Raw genomic sequence first — 23180 nt, 5'->3', positions numbered from 1 at the left:
GTGGTTTTTATCTGATGATAAATGCAGGTATACAAGAGCAGCTCAACACATAACAGCTGCATTCTGCTGCAGACAAGACATCATCCCTTTCAATAATTAAGCAACAAAAGAAAACTGGAAACTAGTGATTTCTTGAGAAAATGGTATCTTAATATTTCAATTTTCATTCGGACTTCAGTATGACACGTTTTTTCAGGGGAACTGTTTTTCAATTTGCAAGATAAATAACCGGATCTTGCTGAAGTGTTTCAGAGTAGATTTTTCCTTTTTTTTGAAGTGTATCAGCAGCAATCTGATAGATCCCTGTGCAGCAATGGAAAAGTGGTAAAATATGAATGAATCTCTGCCCATTATGTCTCCCTGGTAATGTTATCATTCAGGTTTAATGGCAGAGCTGGTTTTCATTTTAGGGGGGAAAAATCATGTTTCTCTGCGATCTGCTCTGTGTCTTTTCACATCTTTATACACATCCCATTTATTTTTTACATTTCATGCTCGCTGAAGAACTAAAAGCTATTCAACAACAAGACTTAGTTGTTGTTGAATAGCTTGTAGTTCGATCGGAGGTGAATCTGCACACACACTAACATGCACGGTGTTATGTGTGATAATTACGTCGTGCCTGTACTATTTTATCCCAGAGCTTGTTCATACTCTTAACATGAAAATCTATGCGAGCGGAGCATCAGCTGCCCCGACGCAGATCTAAGCGCTAACCCTGGCAGTGCCATCCTCAGCTCATTGAAATTCAGTTTCCTCATCAAAATGAAAATTCCTCCACACACTTAACCTTTAGTTTGAACTCCTTTCCCACTCTGCTTGTGCACAGTGTGCTTCCCCCTGTAGGCAAATCAGTCCCACAAAGCAGTAGGCAGTAAAGGCCCACAGGTTCAGGGCAGCCAAGGCCCACAGTAGGCCTGGGTTGATAGGCTAGGTTTATCTGTGGATGGGAGCAGAGGAGGAAAGTTGGCGCCGTGCCCAGCAGAGCTACCACTCCATCGCGTCACCCTCTGCCCACACAGGCTAGCTTGACCTTGGGCAGGGCACAGCCACCCTCTCTCTCCCCTCCATAACAGACGCCCCGCCTCCCTACCCCCCCACCCACCCTTCCCGGATAGAGGAAAGGGAGGAGCTGGGAGTAAGGGAAACAAACTGGCACATCATGTCTCCCTTATCTGAGATTATCCACAATGCAGGCTATGTACACAAACACACACACTCACACACACATACTGACATTGGCCCAAACTATTTCTCCCTGGCATCGCTCTCCCTCTCTCTCCCAGACGTTCCCTACAAATCAACAAGCAAACCGTCTGTTTCACAACTGTATTTGCTTTTGGACAAGTACTGGTTTTTCAAAACACACTGTGCACGTCGTAGCTTTTAATTTGATGCCACCCTAAGTTCATCCCTATAATCTGAAAACATAAAAAAACAAACTTTGAGCATAGGCTGCAAATAAGTGCAAGCATTTCAGCAAAAAGGTTTTCTCAATACAATCTGCAAAGGTTGGAGCTTTAACGTGCACGCTGAATATCCATCTCTCATTTTCTGACATTTAATTTTCTCGGCGCTGTGTTTTCATGGTCAACTTGCTATTTTTGTTTGTTTTTAATTAGGGTTGTCTCAAGCTCTAATGTCAACTTTTCTTCCTCGCCTCTATATGCGTATGTGTGGTGTCCTTCAGGCTAGAGTTTAAATTGGTATTTCTATTGATCCTCGGTGGTGAGAGGCAGCGGTCTTTGCTGGCAGACAGTTATTTTTCAGCTGTGTATTCTTCCTGTGTAGACAGACGCAGCACCACTATCAATCAGTCTCCAGCAGCTGCTTTAGCACACAGGAGGTGTGTGCGTTTTAATAAATATATTATGTGTTGTTTATGTATTTGCCTTGTTAGAAAAGGGTTGATTTTTTTCATTTTTTTAGATCAGAAGATGCTCTAAAATGTGCATATTAAAAGTGTTGGTAGAATGAGACAATGATCAATAAAGAGATGACATGAAATGGCATAAATGAATGAAGCTCCCTCTCTCCTCACTACAAATTCTCATTAACACAAACTCACAAACTACCTCCACTGTAACACTTTGTGCTCGCCTCTTATCATCAGACTATATTATTCACTTTGTTGCTCTGCAAAGCAAAGTCCTATTTGCCAGAAACAGTCAGAGGATGAATTTAACTTGACTCAGCTCCAACCCGTCTATCTCTTCACAGCGGCGCAGGGCGAGGAGAGGGAATGTGCCTTCACGGACCAGCAGCAGCAGTGGGAGGTGGAGCGAGTGGCAGGGGGCGAAGGCCGGGTCTCCCCAGAGAACACCACCATCCGATGTGCCAAAGGCAGCCACTGTTTTGGCCTGTGGGAGAAAAGTCCACCAGGCGAAGTGCGACTGGTCAAACAAGGTATGATAGGAGAGCCGCTGCCAACAGGAGTACATGAACAAATAATACAAATGCCAGCAAACACCTTAATACACATGTAAATTTCACCTTTAAGCTGACAGAACTCACAAGGAGGCACAGTGTGCACTCAGAAAAGTGGTGCATTTAGATGGCTAAGTGGTGACTAGGTTTTGAGGCAGCTTCAGGGTTAGTTAATGGGCCAAGAGAAAATAAATTGCAAACTATTTTGATCATCAATTAATCACTCGTTTTTCTTGCAAAAGTGCCAAACATTCGCCGGTTACAGCTTCTCAGAAATGAAGATTTGATGCTTTTCTTTGTCAAACATGATAGTAGGGATGTAATGGTACGTGTATTCGTCCTGAACCGTCACAGTATGGATGTTACGGTTGTCACATGCATTCGTATGAAGAATACGCTCTGTGACCCAAATGGTTGCTGTCAAAGTAAGTTTAATACTCCACTTACTCTGACGTGTGCAACAATAATTCTAGAGTGCGAGTTCCACCCAGAACATTTTGGCAGTGCACCACTTAGCTGTTGTATGGATGTATGCTAGCTGGCTTAGCCAAGGTAGCCTGGTTACCCTGGTTACCGTGTAGTGTTGCTGCCGTCAGAATAACAAACTAGAGACCCCTAACACTGACTGAGAGCAACACTATTATTAAAATATACTTTGTTATCTCAGTAGTGAAATGATACAGCGTCTCCCCGTCCCCCTCCTCTCACTGTGACTGTCAGCTTTGAGTGAAACTGTTCAGAACAACGATAAAAAATGGATTTCTGACGTGGTCAGACAACACGTCATAAGAGTTCTGAGAGAGAAAATATAGTTAAAAAGTATGAGAGTAAAGTAGTGGTTTGGTCCCTCTGACTGATATATTATTATTATATATGACATCATTAGATTATTAATACTGAGGTGTGAAGTGTCAGAGCATCATGTTACTGTTGTAGCTGCTGGCAGTGGAACCAGTTTCAACTACTTTATATTCAGTGAAACCATAAGTCAGCATAAAACAGCTGTCAGCAGGTGTCCTTACTCCTTGCTGGAAACAGAAATGTTTTCTTTTTCCACTGAAGCACAACTAAACTGTTTCACTAACATTTATAGCCAATGAGCCAAAATGTTATTTTCTACCTTTCTTTTTTTCCTGCTGTACCAAAATTGTACTGAACCATGACCCCAAAAACTGAAGTACATCCCAGACCATGAATTTTGTGTACCATTACACGGCTACATGATAGTGGAATTGCAATGATTGTTCAATTAAATTTTCTATTTTAATAATCAACTTATCAGTTGAAGTAATTTTGCAAGCAGAAGTGCCAAACAATTCTAGCTTCTCAATTGTGAGAATTTGTTATTTTTCCTTGCCTTAACATCACAGTAAATTACATTTTTGGAGGTTTTTGGATAAAACCAGACAAGTGCTGATGTCACCTTGAGGTCTTGTAAATTTCACTGTTTTCTAATCTTTTATAGAGCAAGCGATTTATCCATATATCAAGAAAATAATCTGCAGATTAATCGATTATGTAATCCTTAGCTGTACTGGGGGTAAATATAATGGGCTTTTTCCGCTTTTCTCAGACATTTTTTAGACAAAGGATGAATTGATGAGTCAAGGAAATAAATGTCAGGTTAATGAATAATGAAATGAATAGTTAGTTGCAGCCTGAGGTAGCTGATAGGTTGTCAGAAGAAGTCAAAACTGTCCACTTGTGTGCTCTCTACATAAATATACAACAGTTTGTTTGTTTTTTTTCAATCCCTGTCTCCCTTCACTTTTCTTCTGTCAGGTTGCTGGACTCACCTGGGCGACCACCAGGGTTGCCGTGACGACCGCTGCGTGGTGACCAACCTCCCTCCGCAGATCCAGAACGGAACATACCACTTCTGCTGCTGCGGCAGCGACATGTGTAATGTCAACTTCACAGAGGACTTCCCGCCGCCCAGCCCCACCACTCCACAGCCCATCTGTAAGCAACACACACACACTCTTTTACAGAGCATTTACAGCACATGTAGTCTTCTGCATGCTTTTGTTGTTGTACTGTCATTAAATTTCTTGCCAAAGGATTCCTTTCTACTCATGTTGACACTTCTTTCTTTTGTGACTGGTGGTTAGCAAACTGAGACAAACAACTCAGCCAGAGATTTAAAGCCAGATCTTAACCAACGCTAATACTTTCATGGTGTTAGTGCTTTTTATATGCCGACCACTTTTTTTTTTTAAAAAAAATAGAGGCATGTAGTGAAACCTAGTAAACATGTAGTGAATTGTACTGAGAAGGCAAGCGTGATTTATGAAGTCCTTGATTGGAAATCTATTTGGGCTGAGAAATCGATTTAGACGGCTTGTATGAGTTACCATAGAAGGTTTTTTATTAGCCTCCTTTGTCAGACAGATAAATTGACTCAAGGGAGGGATCATTTTTAGCTTTTATGGATTGAATTTCTTGTAAGAGAGAGGGAATCTAACATTTCTGCCACGCTTCCAATCATCTCCTATAGAGTTGGATACATTAGGTGGGGAGGAGGAAAAGTAAAAGGAAAATGACTAACAAAGACAAGAATGCCAGAAAGCACATGGAGGCCCACACAGTTCCCAAACACAAAGCTATTAACAGAAAAGAATGAAAGGATGTTTGATATCATCAGAGCTGTCGTACCTACACCTACTTTTACTTACATTCACATTCCTCCTCCTCCTCCTCCTCTTCATCATTCAGCCACAAGGCTTAGATCTGAGCTTCCTGATTGCCCTTCACTGTGAACCTTGACAACTGTGAATTTCAGAGATGAATTGCACAGATAAGCTATTAGAATCCCTTTTTCATTGTCCTTGCTTAGAGCCGATGTGGAGTATATCCTCCAAAGGGCCGTGAAAGTGGTTGATAATGGATTCTGTCTGTATCAATGCCCGTCTGTTGTGTTTTTTAAGTTGTTAGCGAGTTCTTAGTAAGGCATCAAACAAAGCAAGCAGTTGTAATGTTAATTGTTCCTTCCTCTCAAGGTTTAGCTGTGAATGAAAGCAATGTTTGTGGTGTTGGTGGTGTTGGTGGTGGTGGTGGAGGGGGGGGGCGGCGACGGCGGCGGTGGCTCATCATCTCCCTTGCCTGCACATACGCGTAAACACAAACACACACTCTACCATCCATGTCGTCTCTCTGCATTCCACGGATTACAAGGCGTCTGCTCTATCAGGCTGTCTGCGGGCGTGCCGATGACTGTTCCGCTGAGTAGACAGATGACGAGACAAAGGGGAGAAATTTAGGGAGAAATAACCATTTGGTGTTAGAAGGATATTTGACTTATCAGTGAGACTAAAGTTTAGGTTGTAATAGAACTCCGATTCCTGTTTCTGTTTTTTCTAGATTGTTAATTCCTGACATGTCTGGGCAGTTCTATGCCAGTATTATTAGAAGTAGGAAATGCTTTGAGTCAGTTGGCTGTCTGCGAGTGATCTTAAGCCAAGAATCATGGGTGACGACATTTGGGGCTAGGCAGTGATGGAAGAAGTGCGCCGACCCACTGAAGTAAAAGTAGTAATACGACGGAGCTGTTTCTAATTCAGGCTCTCCAATGTGATATTTAGATTTTTTTAGATATTATCTTTTGTATATACAATTTTAATCTGTAACCACAGCTGTAAAACAAGTGTAGTGGAGTGGAGGTACAATATTTCCCTCTAAAATGTAGTGGAGTAGAATTATAAAGTAGCATAAACTGAAAATACTCAAGTAAAGTACAGTGCTTTAAAATTGTACTTGAGTAAATCTGATGTATTTTCCATATTAAAGCAGGTGATATGATGAATATCAAGGAGCTGTTAATTGCTTTTTTGGTGTGGTTGGGGGTGTGTGTGTATGTGTGTTTTTGTCTAATGGTTTCCGGTGCAACCCTCTTGTTGATTATAAACTCATCGACATTGACATTTGAGGGAGCCTTGTCAACCCTCATGTGTGAATGTTGTTAGCGTGCGTGCCTGCTCGTGCGCGTACTAGAGCACGTGTGCATGCATGCTCATGCCCCCACGTCAGTCAAAGCCGCCCTCAGGCTTTCTAAGCCATCAATTATTGATAAAGCTGGTGTCTCGCAGCAGCACCAGTGTGTTGACTGATGTAACGGATGCAGGAGAGAGCGTTTCTCTACCACTGTGGACCTCTATACATAGTTTCTGCAGTGCATAGAGCGGTGGTATGTGAGAGCAGAGGCGAGCGTTGGGTGTATGTGCTTATGTTTGTCTCCAGAGCAGCTGATGCAGAGTTTCATTAATCACAAGTACATGACAGCTGAAACTGCAGCCACCTCAGCTAACTGCTACCTGCAGCTGTAACCGAATTCATGTGAGCAGCTCTCCAGAGTTCTCCGCATGTTTACATATTTTCTTTCTCTCGCCCTTCCCACATATCCTCTGCCTCTCTCTTCCTGTGCTGCTTTCCAGTCTGTTGACCATGCTTCATGGTTGTTTGGCTTAATTGATGCTTTTTTCTTTTCCTTCATGCGCTTCACAGTATGCTCAATCTTCTGCAAACACACATACTTTTCAGTACCCAAGACATTTAAATGTTAGTGTGTACGTTGGTCTGCACGATCTGGAATTATTGACCCACTCTTTAGGAAAGAAAACAAAAAAATACATCATATGTCCACTTGGCAGTTCATCAAAAACCTTCCAGTGACATACAAGAAGTGTTTTTTCGACCTGTTTGGAATGTAGTGCCCTACTTGGGTTTTTACCTGAACAGCAGCAGTAATTACCAAAGCTGTTCTTTTTAATTAAGCTAAGTTTGCTGCCTTGAGTGGGAAAATGTTACAAACAGCTTTCAATACAACTATTTTAATACTAATTATGACCTCAGAGGTTGCATTTCTTTGCACAAAACATAATAAGAAAATAAAATGTAAAATGGCAAAATTCCTACAGGTTAAAAACACAAGGAAAGAAGTGTACAGTAACAACAGCTATGCAGGCAGAGTCAAATAGTCAAGAGGCTCATGTGGCTCTGTGTTGAGTTTTCTTGTAAACAAACAGAAGTTCTGTTTACATGCAGTTTTTCCTCACTCAAACACACTGTGTATCTTTGAGGTCTAACAAACATGTTAAATGCATTTCCTTCCTCATAAAACATTTGCAAAGCTGCTAGATTGAAGGACCTCTGTAAGACATTCTAAACTGGGCATTTGATATTCTTGAAAATACAGCTGAAGTTGATGATTCTCTCTAATTGTGAGTTTTTTCACAAAGGCTACGTTGCATAACTTTTTAATAATAATGTCATTTAAACATAATGTGGTGCTGAAATTCAGCACGTACCTTATTTTGCAGTGATGTTTTTTTGCTATTTTTTGTGAAATCATCAAGTGGCTCTCTTCAGAAGCACTTCATCTGTATAAATAATTTTACCAAAATTATAGACAGACTTGAATCTATTCAAGGCTGTGTTGCAGTTGTGTTGTACTAGATTGCATCAGATTGTACAGGTGTACCTAATGAACTAGTCACTCAGTGTAGGGATATCAGTTTTGGTAAACGGCCTTCCTCTGACTCCTGTTCACAAATCAAAGGCCACTGCATGGTTTTCCTACATAAAGGTCACAGTTTGATTTGTACTTTTGTTTTTGATGTGTCCTCCTTGTAGACCATCACACGCTGCGCTATGAAGAGACAGTAATTATCGCCCTGGCAACAGTCTCCGTGCTGGCCGTGGTTGCTGTAGCAGCCTTCTTTGGTTACCGCATGATGCACGGTGAGTTACCATGGTGCCATGTTGTGAGAAAGAGCAGAGAACACTCATTATTCAAGGATGTTTAATATTTTTGATAGTTTTTTTTTCATGAATGGAATCAGAGCTGATCTTTTTTTTTTTTCAAATGTTAGACAATGCATCCATGTGCAATTTTCTGAACTCTGTGCATGTGTGTGTGTGTGTGCGCTGACAGGAAATGGTAAACAAGGCCTGCACAACCTGAACATGATGGAGGCGGCTGGCTCTGAGAGCTCTCTGGACCTAGACAATCTGAAACTACTGGAGGTCAGTGCCCACATCAGCTTTTTTACATCCCTCTGCCCATCTCTGTGACTAGACCGACTCCAACTTGAAACATTTTTAGTTTCATACTAAACAGTCTTTTCATCCATTCAGTCAGTTTGTTTTCTGGCCCAGAATTGAGCCAGAGTGTTCAGTGTAGCATGCCAGCACAACACTATGTAACACTACTCTCACTAACCAAATAAGCCAAGAAAGAACCAATACAATTTTACAAATCAGGATTCAGTTACATTATTCATACACTTCCACACTGGCATATTGTCTCAGTTCTAGTGGTGATGTATAAACGCTCATGTGAAAATAGCATTAAGAGATCAAAAATGTAAATCCCCCCTCAACAGCGTGGCTCGCTTCATCCTTTGTACCTCAGATGCTACAGATTTCTACCAGCCTGTTTTTAAGACGACGAAAGCTTGTATCATTGGTTCAGACACGTATTGTTCTGGCTGGCTTCAGCATCTCTACAGCAGGAAGTGTAAGTGTGAGGGAGGGAGGGAGGGAAACAAGAGTTAGAAAGAGAGAGGAGAAACCAAAGGCACACAGGCAAAAAAAATACACCCAAAAATACATCAAGGTTTACTGTTACATTTGTCGTTTCAATGTGACTTTTATCATCCGATCACGGCAGGACGCATTAAGTGACAGGTCCAGGTGCACAAAAATAGGATTTTGCTTACACGGATACAGGATCCTGAAAACCTGATATGGAAGAGGGAGAGCTTATATTGTGATAGGAAGTCAATGGAGTCAGCCACAATGATAATACAAGCCGGATGAAGGGATTAAAAGACACACAGGAGAAATCAATGCAGCCACTAATTTAAAGAAATAAAGCATTTTTGAAGTACAGTTTAACTTTTTTTTTTTAAAAAAACTTTAGTTGTGTCATGTATAAGCTCAACATTTCTGTAATATGAAGACCTTCTCAAATTTCCAAGAGAGGTTGGAAAATATAGTAATGCCCTGTGTTGTCTTTCCAGCTTTGTTGTCTTTACAAACAGCCACCATTCATATTTTGTAAAGATTATGCTGGTATTTTTTTGCATATTTCTTTCTTAACAATCAACCAGAAGCAGCAGTTTTATCAAATAGATTCTTTCTTTCAGCTGTTGTACCACACAACAATAACATTACTGACAAAATCTGAACTAGCACTACGCTGTCTTGTCTGTCTCAAGCACTTTTCAAGTCTCTGCAAGTTGGTTATCACACTGAAAAGAGTTGAAACCAGCGCTGGTGACTGACTGGAAGGCAAAGTGAAAAAAAAACAGAGAAATCAAAAAAAGTGACGGTATGCTTTAAAAAATGACTCGTAGTAGTATTAACTATACGTGATTTCTAGTAAATTGGCTAAAAACACAGAAAGCAGTGGTGTGATGTCTTGTATGTGAAATGTTAGCTGTCTCAGAAAATGACACTTCTGTGGTGCTTCTTGACAAGACAGAAAGACAAGCCAGCCAATCAGTAACGAACATAACGATCCAGCTTCAAAGACGCAGCGATGTTCTTTCCCCTCTTTTGACATTTATTTAGTGCATTTCAGACTCCAGCTAGGAAGGATATCTTTTCAGGCAGGAGTTGAATTCACCGTTGTCCTTGTGCCTTATCAAATGCAGGCACACGTTCTTTCACATCAAACTCATTGGGGGGGGGGGGCGGGGGGGACTATGCAGGGCGGGAAGCCAGAGAGCCGTACTCTCAGACAAAACAAAGTCCACTGCTTTCACTGTATATTTTATAGCTAGAGATAAATGTTTTTAGCAGACGTGGAGGTGGAAATCACACAGAAATAAATGCACTCCTGCATTTCTTACTCCCATGCAGATGACTTTTAAAACCAAATGTTTGGACGTTAATGGCATGGTGTGCTCTGGCTAATTCAGAACACTAATTGAATGATTTGGAACTGACTTTGGGCCATTTTTACTGTTTAACCCTGCTGTTAGCCTGTAATTTAGTTTATTTCCTGTCTCCCTTCTTCCTGCCTGGCTATCTTTATTTGTGTTTGTACCTCTCTTAGCCTTCCTTAATGTGTTTCTGCTTTTCTCCTTATATTTGGCACACAGTCTATCTGTATCTTCGCTTGTTCAGTGACATTTCAGAGTAGCACAAACAAAATTATCATTCCCTTCATTTTTTTTGGCTGGACCCCAACAACAGACTCAGCCCAAACAAACCCGAATGTCTGTCTGTCACTGACTGACAGAAGCTGAAATGATACTTTCCGCGTCAGCGAGGGTCTTCATCAGGTAAATTTCATCGTCAGAGAGTGTACGCGTAGGCTCTGTGCAGACATCTGATACCTGCAATTTGTTGTGTCTGCGCGGACCTGTCCACGCAGTCACAACACTGTCTTCCTGTAGACAGCCATCTACTGCGCATGTGTGGAACATATCCTCCAAGCGGATCCCAGAAGGTAGTATAAACAGAACTACCCGTCCGTGATGTCCGCAGCTGTCCGTATACACGTCCACCCGGGAGTATAAATGAAGCCTGAGTGATGAAGGCACACCATTGGTCAGCCGAAGGCAGCTGAAGCAAAGTCATTTCGCACCAATTCAGAAGGAGTACAAAGAGTGCAGTATCATTTGTTTCACTGAGACGTGGCTACATAAACAGATACCTGACTCAAAGGTGACTATCCCTTGATTCCACACGGTTTGTGCAGATAGAGACACCACCACAAAAAAAACGATGTCCATGTCGGATGGTGACCAGGCTACAGACGTACATGGAGACGTTGTGTGTATCGCACACCGATGTAGTTCAAATGTACTTAGTAGGCATATTTTTATACAGTGCATTATGATATACACCACCAACACACCGCTGGTAGATGTTCCTTCCATGCACTGGCCTTAACGTCGCAACCAATCTCTCATCTGCACTCCCAATCAGTGTCATTCAAAACTCCACACGGCCTAGCGGCAACGGAAGGGTAGACTGCTCCTTCTCCTTCCTCCGATCCTCAAATTGGCACTATCCACCCACCATACCTGAGATGATCGGCCGGTCAACATCTGTCGTCACTCCGGGGAGAACATGATCCGATGAACTGATCTGTGCAGCTCTTTGGTTGTTTACTGCTGGCTCCAACATCTCTGTAGCATTTTGATATATGATATAATTCCTTTTGGAGGATAAATGTTGGTCTCACAGATGAAATCTAACAATTGTAGCTGCCACGTTAGTTTGAATGTAAAGTGAAGCTTCATGTTTTTACTGGACTGAACAACAGTGCTGCCTCCGGGGCTCTATATGTACACATATCACCACATTTACATAAATATAAATGTATTCAAATCAACAGATCAGTCTATATGAAACTTTGTTTTATTTGATTAAGCTACGTAACAGTTTGGATTTTTATTCTAGCTACATTACAGACTGAATAACAGAATTAACTGTCAATGAGGTTATTTTTTGTGAGAAAAAAAGTGTTAATGGAGCTTTGAGTTGAGATTATTTTGTCACAGTACAGTCAGGTAGTTGTTTTGAAGCTGAGCTGCTGCTGTCAGCAAGTACGCTGCTGTTCCAGTTGCAGAATGATGGTACGGCACCCTCCCAACCTCGGAAGTTTGTAGTCCGGAGTTCAACTTGCCAAGTCCCAATTTGGCGTTCTTGGTATTGAGAAAGACCTTATGTCAAATTGGCATCAGTCAAAGCCTGGCGCACTTTCGGGGGGCTTGGTCACCACGTGTGACCACTTCCTGTATCTATCATTTCAAATTAAAAGCCCTCTAGCGTCTCATACACGGTCCAGCTTTGACGTCGTGTTGTTTTCATGTTTCTTATTACACAAGGGAGTGTTAAAGGTCCTCAATTACAAAGAAGTCTATTAATAGATTTTTTCCCTTCCCCACCACCACTTCTATTCAGCTGATCGGGCGTGGCCGATACGGTGCTGTGTACTGTGGCTCTTTGGACGAGCGGCCCGTTGCTGTGAAGGTGTTCACCGCAGCCAACCGCCAGAACTTCAGCAACGAATGCTCCATCTACCGGCTTCCACTGCTGGAGCATGACAACATCGCCCGCTTTGTGGCTGCTGATGAGCGGACAGGCCCAGAGGGACGCACAGAATACCTGCTGGTCATGGACTACTACCCACACGTGAGTACTAGAGCCAGTAGGAAGTCTTGTATGTATGTATGTGTGTGTGTATATAATACACAGAGCTGCAAACCTGTCTATGATTGGAATGGAAAAATATGACAGCTGTGTAATTAAGTCAGAATCAAGATGGGGTTTTTTTTCAAGCTGGTTACGTTGCTGAGGAGTTGGAGGTGTGCAGCCTGTGCTCTTCATCTAACAGCTCACTGTGGCTGCTCCTTCTTGTTCCATCACTCTCTGAAATATTCAAAACATGTCATGTTGTCAAAATGCAAAAACTGATCACGTCTTTTTGCTTTGCTTTTATGCATTTTAGAACGAACAGACAGTGGCTATTGCTGAAAAATGCCAGAAATTGTATCAAAAATGGGTTGATACAGACCAAAAGGCAAAGAAAATAATTAGGGCTGCAACTATCTGTAATTTTTTTGACCCGTTTAGTTTGGAAAATATGTGACATTTTCAAATTACTTTTTTTGTTATGACCAACAGTCCGAAACCCAAACATTAAATGATATAAAACAGCAAAAAGCAGCAAATCATCACATTTTAGAGGCTCAAACAAGAAAATGTTCTGCATATCTTATTACTCTATAATTAAAAAGATTAGTTGATTATGAAAATTGATTGAGAAAAATGCTGAAATTTTCAATTTTAAAAATAATACAGTTAAACAGAGTTAGTACTCAGTCTGTCTGTTCAACAGGGAGGATTGCCCCCTGACTCCTCAACAGGGGCTCCATTTAAGAACTATAATCCTTTTCATCCCACTTGAGTTTGCTGGCCTTAGTTCACGAAGGACTTGAGCGTGGATTCTGAGAGGTGGACAGAGTAGAATCATTGTATATAAAAAGTAAAATCATTTCACCCATCTCAATTTTCCCTGCAGTTAAATTAATATGCAGCTGGTGTAGCGAAAGAAAGCATCAACACTGACTGCTGAAAGCTGCCTCTAGGATCTCTTCAATATTAATGTGAATGTACCTTAAATCTGAATATGTGTGCTGTACAAGCCTTCAGCCTCATAATTACAAATCATCTGACCCCCAGCCAGCCTATGAAAGGAGCCTGTTATGCATCCTACCCATCACTATAATGCATGTTGTCATGGAAACTCAGTGCACGCCAGGACAGGAGACTGGGACACATAATGCATTCAAGTAAATGATAATATAATTTATTTAAAACGAACAGATCTAATGTAATTTTCTTTAGTAGCGGATGCGCGAATTGGCTTGTGATTGATTTTTGAGAGAAAAGATTAAGTGTATGTGCGTGCGTGTGTATGTGTGTATGTGTGTGTGTTTGTGTGTGTATGTGCGTGCGTGCGTGCGTGTGTGTTTGTGTGTCAGGGTCCGGCCAATAATGGATTATCAAGGCTGATGGAGATAATTGAGGAAGGAAATTAATAATATCAAATATAATTCCTGGCAAACATTTTTGTGGAGATGCTCCTCATAAGACTTCATCATCATCATCCTCATTGAATTCTACAACCAGTATTGCACCATATGCTTTTTTTTTTTTTCTGTGAAAACCTCACAACTCAAGGCAACTTGAAGGCCTTTATTCAGTGATGATGTAACTCATTTTATATTGTGAAACTAAAAGTCAGAGCACAAGGTCAGCTTTTCTTTTTTTTTTTTTTTTGAACAGCAAAGTTATACATGCAAAGTTCATCTTGCTAAATTGTCTTGACCTTCTTAGGATTTTATCTATGGAGGCGGATGTCATGGAATTTTAATTCTCAAGTCTAAAACATTCAGCCTGGTTCTGGTGCGAGTGAGTGTGTGTGAGATGGAGTGGAGCACACCACTTACTGTTTGACTAGTATTTTGAAGTGGCAAATGCCAAGTCAGCTATTTCTTTCCCTCCATCTGTGTCTCTTCTTATCTGTCAGTTCTTGAAAGTGAAGCTGATGATTGATTTTTTTTTTTTTCTGTACTCTCTCCACCTCTCCCCCTATCTCCCCTCTTTTCCTCCCCTGTCTAATCTTCCATTTTTATCTCGGACTATCCTCTGTCATCTCAATTTCATTCCGTCACTCTCTGCTCCCTCTTTCCTTTCTTGCCTTCTCTTACTTTGCGTCCTTGCCTCCTGTCATCCCGCCATCTCCTCCCCAGGGCTCTCTGAGTCGCTACCTGAGCGGCCAGACCAACGATTGGGTGAACAGCTGCCGGCTCGCTCACTCTGTCACTCGTGGCCTGGCGTACCTGCACACTGAGCTCTTCAAAGGAGGTGAGCTAGAGGGCACAAGAACACACACACATACACACACTCACACACTCTCAGTTAATTACATAACTGCTCACAGTTTACTTAGGCTCAGCTGCTTCCAGCTGTTACAGAAACACAAACACATACAAAGAATTCTGGTGGAAAATGGAAAAGCTTCTTGTGTGTTTAGCCCAGTTAGTTTAGATTATCTAGCAGGCCGGAGTATTCCTGTCTCATTGACTAATGCTTGAGCCGTCTTACAACCTGCACGCTGCAGCTCCACGTGGGTCTGTTTGGCTTGGAGCACTTTGCATCCCTACATTTTGACAAACACACACGTACACACTGTGTGCACACCCAGCCAAGGGTATTTATAGACTGCTCTAGCTAGCCACAGAGAGAGAAATACAGAGAGGGACAAAGTAGGGGGAAGGCGGAGGCAAGATAGGGATTCAGATGACATGTGAATATCCCTGTGGCTCAATGAAATCATTCTCAGGAGGCAGAACTGACAACTGAACCGAGCTTTGCCTCTTTGTTTTTTTTTTGTTTTTTTTCTTTTCCCCTCACGTCACCAACCCTCATCCTCAGCAGTTGCACTCAGCCCTCCTCCTCCGTCTTGATCAGCATAGATATGCATCAAACAGGCTTAGAAGTGAGGAGGGAAGAACGTCCACTGACAGTAGCTGCAAGTGTGGAGAGTGAAGACCGCAAAGTTATTCTGTTTGTGCAAGCATGTGACGAATACAGGCAGAGGGGTCTGGGCTTGTAGAAAGAGAGAATGAAGGGGGGTATTAGACCGGAGAAGAGAAAAGCAGTGCTACTGTTTGTCAGCTCAGTGTGTAGCTGCTAACAGCAGAATCTCTTGGGCTTTAGTACAGTCGTCATCCTCCCCACTCCCTCCCGCACATCAATAGCAGGCAGCACATAACTGTGGTGACTGCCACAACTTCCAGTACTTCCCTCTGTCTCAGTGCACCCTCTGCTGGGCAGCAAGATACTACAAGCAGAGGCTGCTCAGTGATATGGTCTTAATCCCATTGTTGTAGATTAGATTAGAGGGTTTAGCTGTCTGTTGACAGTGGAGCTTGCTCTGGTGAACAATGAGTAATGAGGGGAATGGAAAGCTATATGAATGGATTTTCTGGATGTTATCATTCATTAGCAAATACCACAAATACTAGCTGAGTATATTGTATCTGGGAGGCAAAGAATTTTGGGAGTGCTGGACCGGCTTATATTTTTCATGAAAGATAAATCATCCCAATGCTTTTGTCTTGTGTCTTCTCCTGATCCTCTCCTCCTCCTTCCTCCAAGACTTGTACAAGCCGGCCGTCTCCCACAGGGACCTGAACAGCCGGAATATTCTTGTCAAGGCTGATGGTGCCTGTGTCATCATCGATTTCGGCCTGTCCATGAAGCTAACAGGAAACAGGCCAGCGCGTCACGGAGAGGAGGAAAATGCTGCTATAAGTGAGGTGAGAGTTAAGGAGGACGCACAAAAATTATCAGAAGGATGCAGCAGGACTGGGCAATATCACCTGCAATAAATATCATGATTAACTGTAATTGCAACAATTAATGAAACAATATCTTTTTGAATACAGCTGTGCACAAGATGCTCTGTCCTCTGTGTGGAGCGCTGATTAATGCTGAACAATAAATCAGAAATTATGACTCTGAGTAATATTTATTTAACATATTTGGTAGTCAACATTTTACGTGTCTGTTTACTGGAAAGTCAAAGTAAAATATGCTGTAATTTCTCTTGTGGAACTATCAAAAAAATTCATATTCACACTATTTCGGCTTCTGTTTCATTCAATCTTCAGGATGTGTTGGGGTGTGGAGCCAGTTTATTATACACGCTATAATAAAGCTGTTTTTTATTACAGCAGGCAGGATTGTGGAAAAAAACATGTGCGCAGTTATAAACATGAACTGCGAGAGCTAGCAGACTAACAACAACACTCCGCACATAAAATATACAGCAGCTTCTTATCAGTTTACTGTCATTACCCTCTAGTAATGTCTTTGCACTCACTGCAGCCAATCAGCATCCCTCCTTCTCTGCTGCAGTTATATTAACAAGTATAACTACACTGATAAACGTGCCAGGCTGATGTATGACAAGTAGATATTTCACTGTAAAATGTCCAACAAATTGGCTGGACATCGGAGGACATTGCAGCCACTGACCTCAGCCACAACATTATTATTATTTTTTTATTTTTAAAGTGACATGCACCGACTCTGCTGAGCTCAGCCACCCAGTCTCTCTGTATTTCCCAGCTGTATTTACATTTAGCTTTCTTTTCTATATCAAGACTTGAGACCAAAGTGTCCACATGAACGACGTGGCATCTTTTTCCCCCCGTACCAGCTGTTTCTCATCTTCATCCACCCCCCCAGCTGCATTGCGCCAACATTTGAGGTGGTTTGTCAGTCCGAGTTAGACTGGACACATATGGTTATTTACATCGTTTAAACAGCTAAGTGGAACAGTGCTGAGTCCAATTACTGTGTTTGAAATGATCCCACAGGGAGGATTTTTTATCAGTCAGTGCACATTTGCCTCTGTACAAGCAATGATAGATTTTCACCACCAATCCTATCCTTAGTGTGAACATGGATATGTAGTCATCACATAGAACCTTGTGGAAAGCTCTTATCTGATGTTCTCACCAAGCAGGAAAAGATTAAGTAGCGGAGTAAAGCTCGCAGTGGAAATCCAGTGTCTAACCTTGGAACATCCTACTTTATCACACCGTTTTCTCACCTTGTCTTTTTTTTTTTTTTTGCTTCTTCTTTGCTTCCTCTCTGTCTCACATCATGTTTCATCACCCTCCCCTCCTAAACCCTCCACATCTCCATGTGTTCCTCCTCCATCTGCCAGGTGGGTACGATCCGCTACATGGCTCCAGAGGTGCTGGAGGGGGCGGTGAACCTGAGGGACTGTGAGTCGGCGCTGAAGCAGGTGGATATGTACGCCCTGGGCCTGGTCTACTGGGAGACCTTCATGAGATGCACCGACCTTTTCCCTGGTGAGACAGATGAGCTGTGTCTCGAATATACAAATGGCTATATTGTCTGAATATTTACACAAGGATGAGCCCCGCCTACACCACATACAGCAGAATATCATTAAATACATCTTTATTGTGAAGAGAGCCCACTCATACCTTATATGAATATTTATGCTACATGAAAGACAACCTTCCTCTCCCTGCCCTTGCCTACCTGTAGGCGAGTCTGTGCCAGAGTACCAGATGGCCTTTCAGGCGGAGGCAGGGAACCACCCGACGTTTGAGGACATGCAGGTCCTAGTATCCAGGGAGAAGCAACGGCCTAAATTCCCCGAGGCCTGGAAAGAGAACAGTTTGGTACGTTTGTGTGTGTGAGAGCAGAGCCAGAATTCAAGTTCTAATACTGAGATAAACATCGTCAGCACATTGTGAAACATGACGCTACCACTGCAGATATTTTTATTTTATGAGGGCTGCCATATATTGAGTTAGAAATAGTTTCTATGATCTGATTGGTTGTGAGCCTGTTGTCAACCAATGTAACTTATCAATAGTATATATAAGTTTCTAATTTTCTATTGTGATAAGTGTTGATGTTGTTTATACTACCCAGCCCTAGTCTGGAATTTAGAAATCTACCGTGTAGACAGGTCAGTGATGTGGTTGTTAAATATTAAGAGTTTGTCTGGCAGGCGGTTCGCTCTCTGAAAGAGACGATGGAGGACTGTTGGGACCAGGATGCGGAGGCCCGCCTCACAGCCCAGTGTGCTGAGGAACGACTTGCGGAGCTGCTCCTCATATGGGACCGCTCCAAGTCTGTCAGCCCTACACTCAACCCCATGTCCACCACACTGCACAATGAGAGGTAAACACACATCCACCCCTGTCATCGTGGAACTTGATTCATGAAGCTCTTTAAAATGTCACATTTAACGTTTTCCTCTGTCTTCTTCTCATTGTTTTCCACCAGAAATCGCATGACGCCAAAGTCTGGCCCATACACAGACCATCCCTCCAGCTACATTGAAGAGCATGAGGGTGTGGCCAAGAACACACAGGCCGACACCACTAGCTCTGTGAGCGGCCGAGCTGGGGCTGGGACTGGAGAGAGAAACAGGAATTCCATCAACCAGGAGCGCCAGCAGCAAGCCAACGCCCGTCTGCCCAGCCCAGAGGGCAGCAGCACCAGCGGAGGGGGCATGGGCCTGAGAGGCAGCCCTTCAGCCTCCACTACAACCACCACTATTATCTCTGAGTCTGAAGGACCTGCAGGGACCGCCACAGTCCCCGTCTGCCTCCACCTGACCCAGGAAGACCTGGAAACCACTAAGCTTGACCCTAAAGAGGTGGACAAGAACCTGAAAGAGAGCTCAGACGAGAACCTGATGGAGCACTCACAGAAGCAGTTCTGTTCGCCAGATCCACTGAGCCCAGGCAGCTCCAGCTTACTTTACCCCCTTATCAAGATGGCCAGTGAGGCCTCAGGCGCGTCAGACCCCGCTGCCAACATGCCCACCACCATCTTCCCCCTGCCCAAGCAGCAGAACCTGCCCAAGAGGCCGTCCAGCCTGCCTCTGCGCACCAAGCCCACCAAGAAGGAGTCGTCATCCTCTTCGCTCAGGTTCAAGTTCGGACGCTCTGGGAAGTCCAACCTGCGGCAGGTGGAGGGAGCAAAGATGAACATTGGTGCTGTAACGAGCACAAACACTGCTGTAGAGGCTCACCGGGGTACAGGCACAAACAACATACCTGCTCTACGAGACACGCATGTGAACGGTAGCGTTAACGGAGCCGTTAACGGCCATGCCAGCACTGGTATCTCGTCCATGGCGACAGGTGGTGCCACAGGTTTCGGAGGACCCAGCGTAACTCATAATGGGTCCGGAGGCCTGAGGTCTGACGACAGCCGCCTGAGCCTCGGCGTCATCACAGCCAGCCCAGACGAACACGAGCCACTTCTGAGCCGAGAGCGGGAGCAGCCCGATCCAAGAGACACATCTTCAAGCGTGGCTGCTCTCCGCTCAGCGCGTCCCAACACTAACAACAACAACAGCAACACCGGCCACGGCCAGGGGGACGGCGAGAGCGGAGGAGAGAGCGATGGAGGGGAGGAGGAGGGGAGCGGAGATGGAGGAAGCAGGGAAACCACAGGGCCCCAAGGAGAAAGCTCGGGGTCTGGGTCTGGTGCCGCAGACCCCCAGAGGGAAGCTCCGGTCACCATGAGAGGGGAGGCTCTGCTCAGGCAGCCCAGAGCTCGCAGGCCTGAGAGACCCAACTCCCTGGACCTGTCCTTCACAACACAGGACCTGGCCTCACTAGGTACACTTATACACCAACACCTCCCACACACCAGAGCTCCATATCTGGCATCGATCCATCTGAACTGAACCCTCACTCGTTCATTTGATTTATTCAGGAAACCTACAGCTAAGATGTGTTTTTGGACAACAGAGGAATAAGATATATCAGGCTTAAATACACACGTGTTTGTAGATCCTTTCATTGTTTGTTTGCATTTTTTCATGGATTTTATGAAGAATATAGAATATTACTAGATTGATTCTTCCAATTGTTTCAGTTTAGTGTAGACTTAAAGGGGCATTACACCACTTTTACACATTAAGGTCAGGTTACTCATCATGAAGAGAACTACTCAGTCTGTGAAAACAGCTGTATGATGTCTAAAGAAATCATATTGGTTGCATTACGGGGCATGTCGGATCCAGTGTTTTTGGAGCTTGACTAGAGACTAAAAGTCAGGATATTTTGGGCTCTGTTGCTATAGTTTTGACCATTCTTTTTTTAATCTGTCTCTTGTGAGTTCCCCTGCAATGCTGAATTGCCAGAGTGCACCTGTAGGTAATTGTAATGATAGAGAGACCTTTTCAAGGACGCATACTCTTACACGGTCACCTACAGGAGACATGCCAGTATTGAATATGCTTCATGCACACTGGTGTAAGAATCTTCCACAGATAGTGATCATTGTTCCTTCCTTTTTTTTCCAGGAGGGGGCTTGGTACAGCCAGACGGAGCTTTGGGGACAGGAGACAAGATCAAGAAGCGCGTCAAAACGCCTTATTCTCTGAAGAAGTGGCGACCCACCACATGGGTCATCACAGACACCAGGGGACCCGAGGTTAACAACAACGGGTCCACCCACGGTCAAGGTCACAGTCAGAACCGGCCCAAGTCCAGTTCAGCTATCTACCTGCGAGGGGGAAGCTTGGCCAGCGAGCCCAGCGACACGCACGTGTGAACTCAGACCCTCTGACAAGACTGAAAAAAAAACCAGAGAGCGTTTGTTTTTTTGTCTGTTCTGCTCTCTGCTCTGAATCAACGTCAGCAAGAGGAAGCTATGGAGTGTCTTGTGAACAAACAGTCGAGTCTGATCATGTACAGTAATTAGGTCTGTCTCGCTGCTCCCTGTGTGTCTTTCTGATGATGGCATTGCTTTAAATGGAATCCAGCTATGCAGCATTTTCATCCGCTTTCAGTTCCTGCGTTTTACTAATCTCTCTTTTGTCGGTTTGTTTCATGTATCATCCTCATGAGCATAGTGATGTTTTGAATGGATTTCTTTCTTTCTATGTGCACTTTGAACCGATAAAATCAGTGTTTAGAAGTCCTGTCTGTTGCGACCACGACAAGAAGTGGTCTCTAAACTTAAAAAAGGCGATGAAAAACAATCAACACTTTGAGCGCTCTTTATCTCGTACTTTGCTGTATCAAGCAACGCTTGCGAGTTAGGCTCTGTAAAGAATCGACGGTCTTAAAAGACGGAACACACTACTTTTTTTTTTTTTAATTTCCTTGATTTGTATGCAATACCAATTTTCTTTTTTTTTTTTTTTTTTGGACTATGTACCCATTTTTTTGTATCATAATAATTTTAATTGTGCAATAGGATGTAGCTTTTAGATGCTTTGATGTTTTTATCGCTTCCATTATTTTGGTCATTGTTTTATCCCTGCATTATTTTGATATGTTAATCTCTGTTGCACTTATGAATAGTCACAATCGTTTGTAAACAATCCACCATACACTATCACCCCCTGACTCGAGGAGAAAATAGATGACAATCCTCTCTTTCCTTCTTCTCTGGACTATCCTTAAGGGGGCTCAAACACTAACAATCAGTCCCAGCTGACTGGAAAAGTGGGTTTTTCATGGAAGTTCTCTGCTTGCACAATTACACCAGAAATGACTCGAACTCTGGGGTCTTTTAACACTACAATCACCAGAATCAAATCTATGGAGGGATCTGTTACAGTGGCCGACTCAATCGATGTACCACTATCACCTGACCTCACTGTGGACTGTTTTGACTGTGTTTAGCTGTCTGTATGTGACTGAAAGACGAGAAACACTAAAGCCCAGATTCTGCTCTTGGAACTCTGCTGGAAATCAGAAACTACTCTGAAAAAAAAAAAAAAAAACAAACCCTTCTGAAGCACGCTGGATATTATTTCCGCTTCTTGTTGTCTCATCCTTTGATGTTGGAATGAGTGGGTCAGTGTGTGTGAGTGTGCACGTATTGTGTTTCTTTACGTCAGCAAGCATTAGAATTGCTGGGGCCTAGCGCTGTACAGGCGTGCTGAAATGTCATTGTACTCATTCTGTATTTTCAGCGCTGCTTCAGGGCATATGAAAAGATCTCATTTATGTTTTTGTAATCTGTAATTTGTATGAAAAAAAACATATGTATGTGTATTGCATTGATATTTGCATCATTTTTATGGAATTCTGTTTTGCATTCAATGGACATGGCCTTTGATTCCATTGCTATGCGTCTGCTCGGTACAGTTTCTGTAAACATTTTCAAGTCAATATGGAAGAAAAAATCTCAATAAATGTATGAAATAATTGTTGGTTATATTTGTTAAGGACATGACTCATTTGGGTTTCAGGTCTCATGTTCTGAAAGTATTGTAATGCAGAAAATATCAGCAGTCATTTTATATTCCAATACAATTTGAAAATTGTTTTCTGTAACAATGTTTTAAAAGAACACTTAGACATTTTGGGAAATATGTGTATTCTACTTGTACTTTCTTGCAGTGAGTTAAATATTAAGATTTATACCACTCACATCTGTAGCATAAATATTGGAAATGCGGGAAAAAATCTAGCATGGTTCTGTCCAAAGGTAACAAACCTAATTACCAGCACCTCTTAAGCTCACTAATAACATGTTATATATTTCATTTGTTTCATCTGTACAAAAAATAAAGTGTAAAAATGACAATTTCTTGGTTGGGAGCAATGATTTCCAAGAGTGTTGACACCTAGCAGAGACTTGGCAAGAAAGCAAATGAGTGTATTTCCCAAAATGCAGAACTGTTCCTTTAAGAACTCTCA

General features: G+C 42.8%; 1 protein-coding gene across 1 annotated transcript in view; it reads left to right on the top strand.

The window, feature by feature from the left end:
- Window positions 1-22686, top strand: part of LOC137176808 (bone morphogenetic protein receptor type-2-like) — a 35038-nt gene extending 12352 nt beyond the window's left edge. The window contains exons 2-13 of the mRNA XM_067582748.1: window positions 2221-2406; window positions 4210-4389; window positions 8056-8163; window positions 8357-8448; window positions 12346-12576; window positions 14700-14814; window positions 16111-16271; window positions 17690-17837; window positions 18040-18176; window positions 18512-18684; window positions 18790-20138; window positions 20828-22686. Of these exons, the coding sequence (XP_067438849.1) occupies window positions 2221-2406; window positions 4210-4389; window positions 8056-8163; window positions 8357-8448; window positions 12346-12576; window positions 14700-14814; window positions 16111-16271; window positions 17690-17837; window positions 18040-18176; window positions 18512-18684; window positions 18790-20138; window positions 20828-21078 (3131 nt within the window). The 3' untranslated portion in view covers window positions 21079-22686. The remainder of the gene's footprint in view (window positions 1-2220; window positions 2407-4209; window positions 4390-8055; window positions 8164-8356; window positions 8449-12345; window positions 12577-14699; window positions 14815-16110; window positions 16272-17689; window positions 17838-18039; window positions 18177-18511; window positions 18685-18789; window positions 20139-20827) is intronic.
- Window positions 22687-23180: the final 494 nt, after the last annotated feature.

Source organism: Thunnus thynnus, chromosome 24, assembly GCF_963924715.1.
Source record: "Thunnus thynnus chromosome 24, fThuThy2.1, whole genome shotgun sequence".
In the NCBI taxonomy this organism is placed as follows: Eukaryota; Metazoa; Chordata; class Actinopteri; order Scombriformes; family Scombridae; genus Thunnus; species Thunnus thynnus.
Note: the sequence above shows the minus strand (reverse complement) of the source record. Positions and strands in the feature narration are given on the sequence as shown.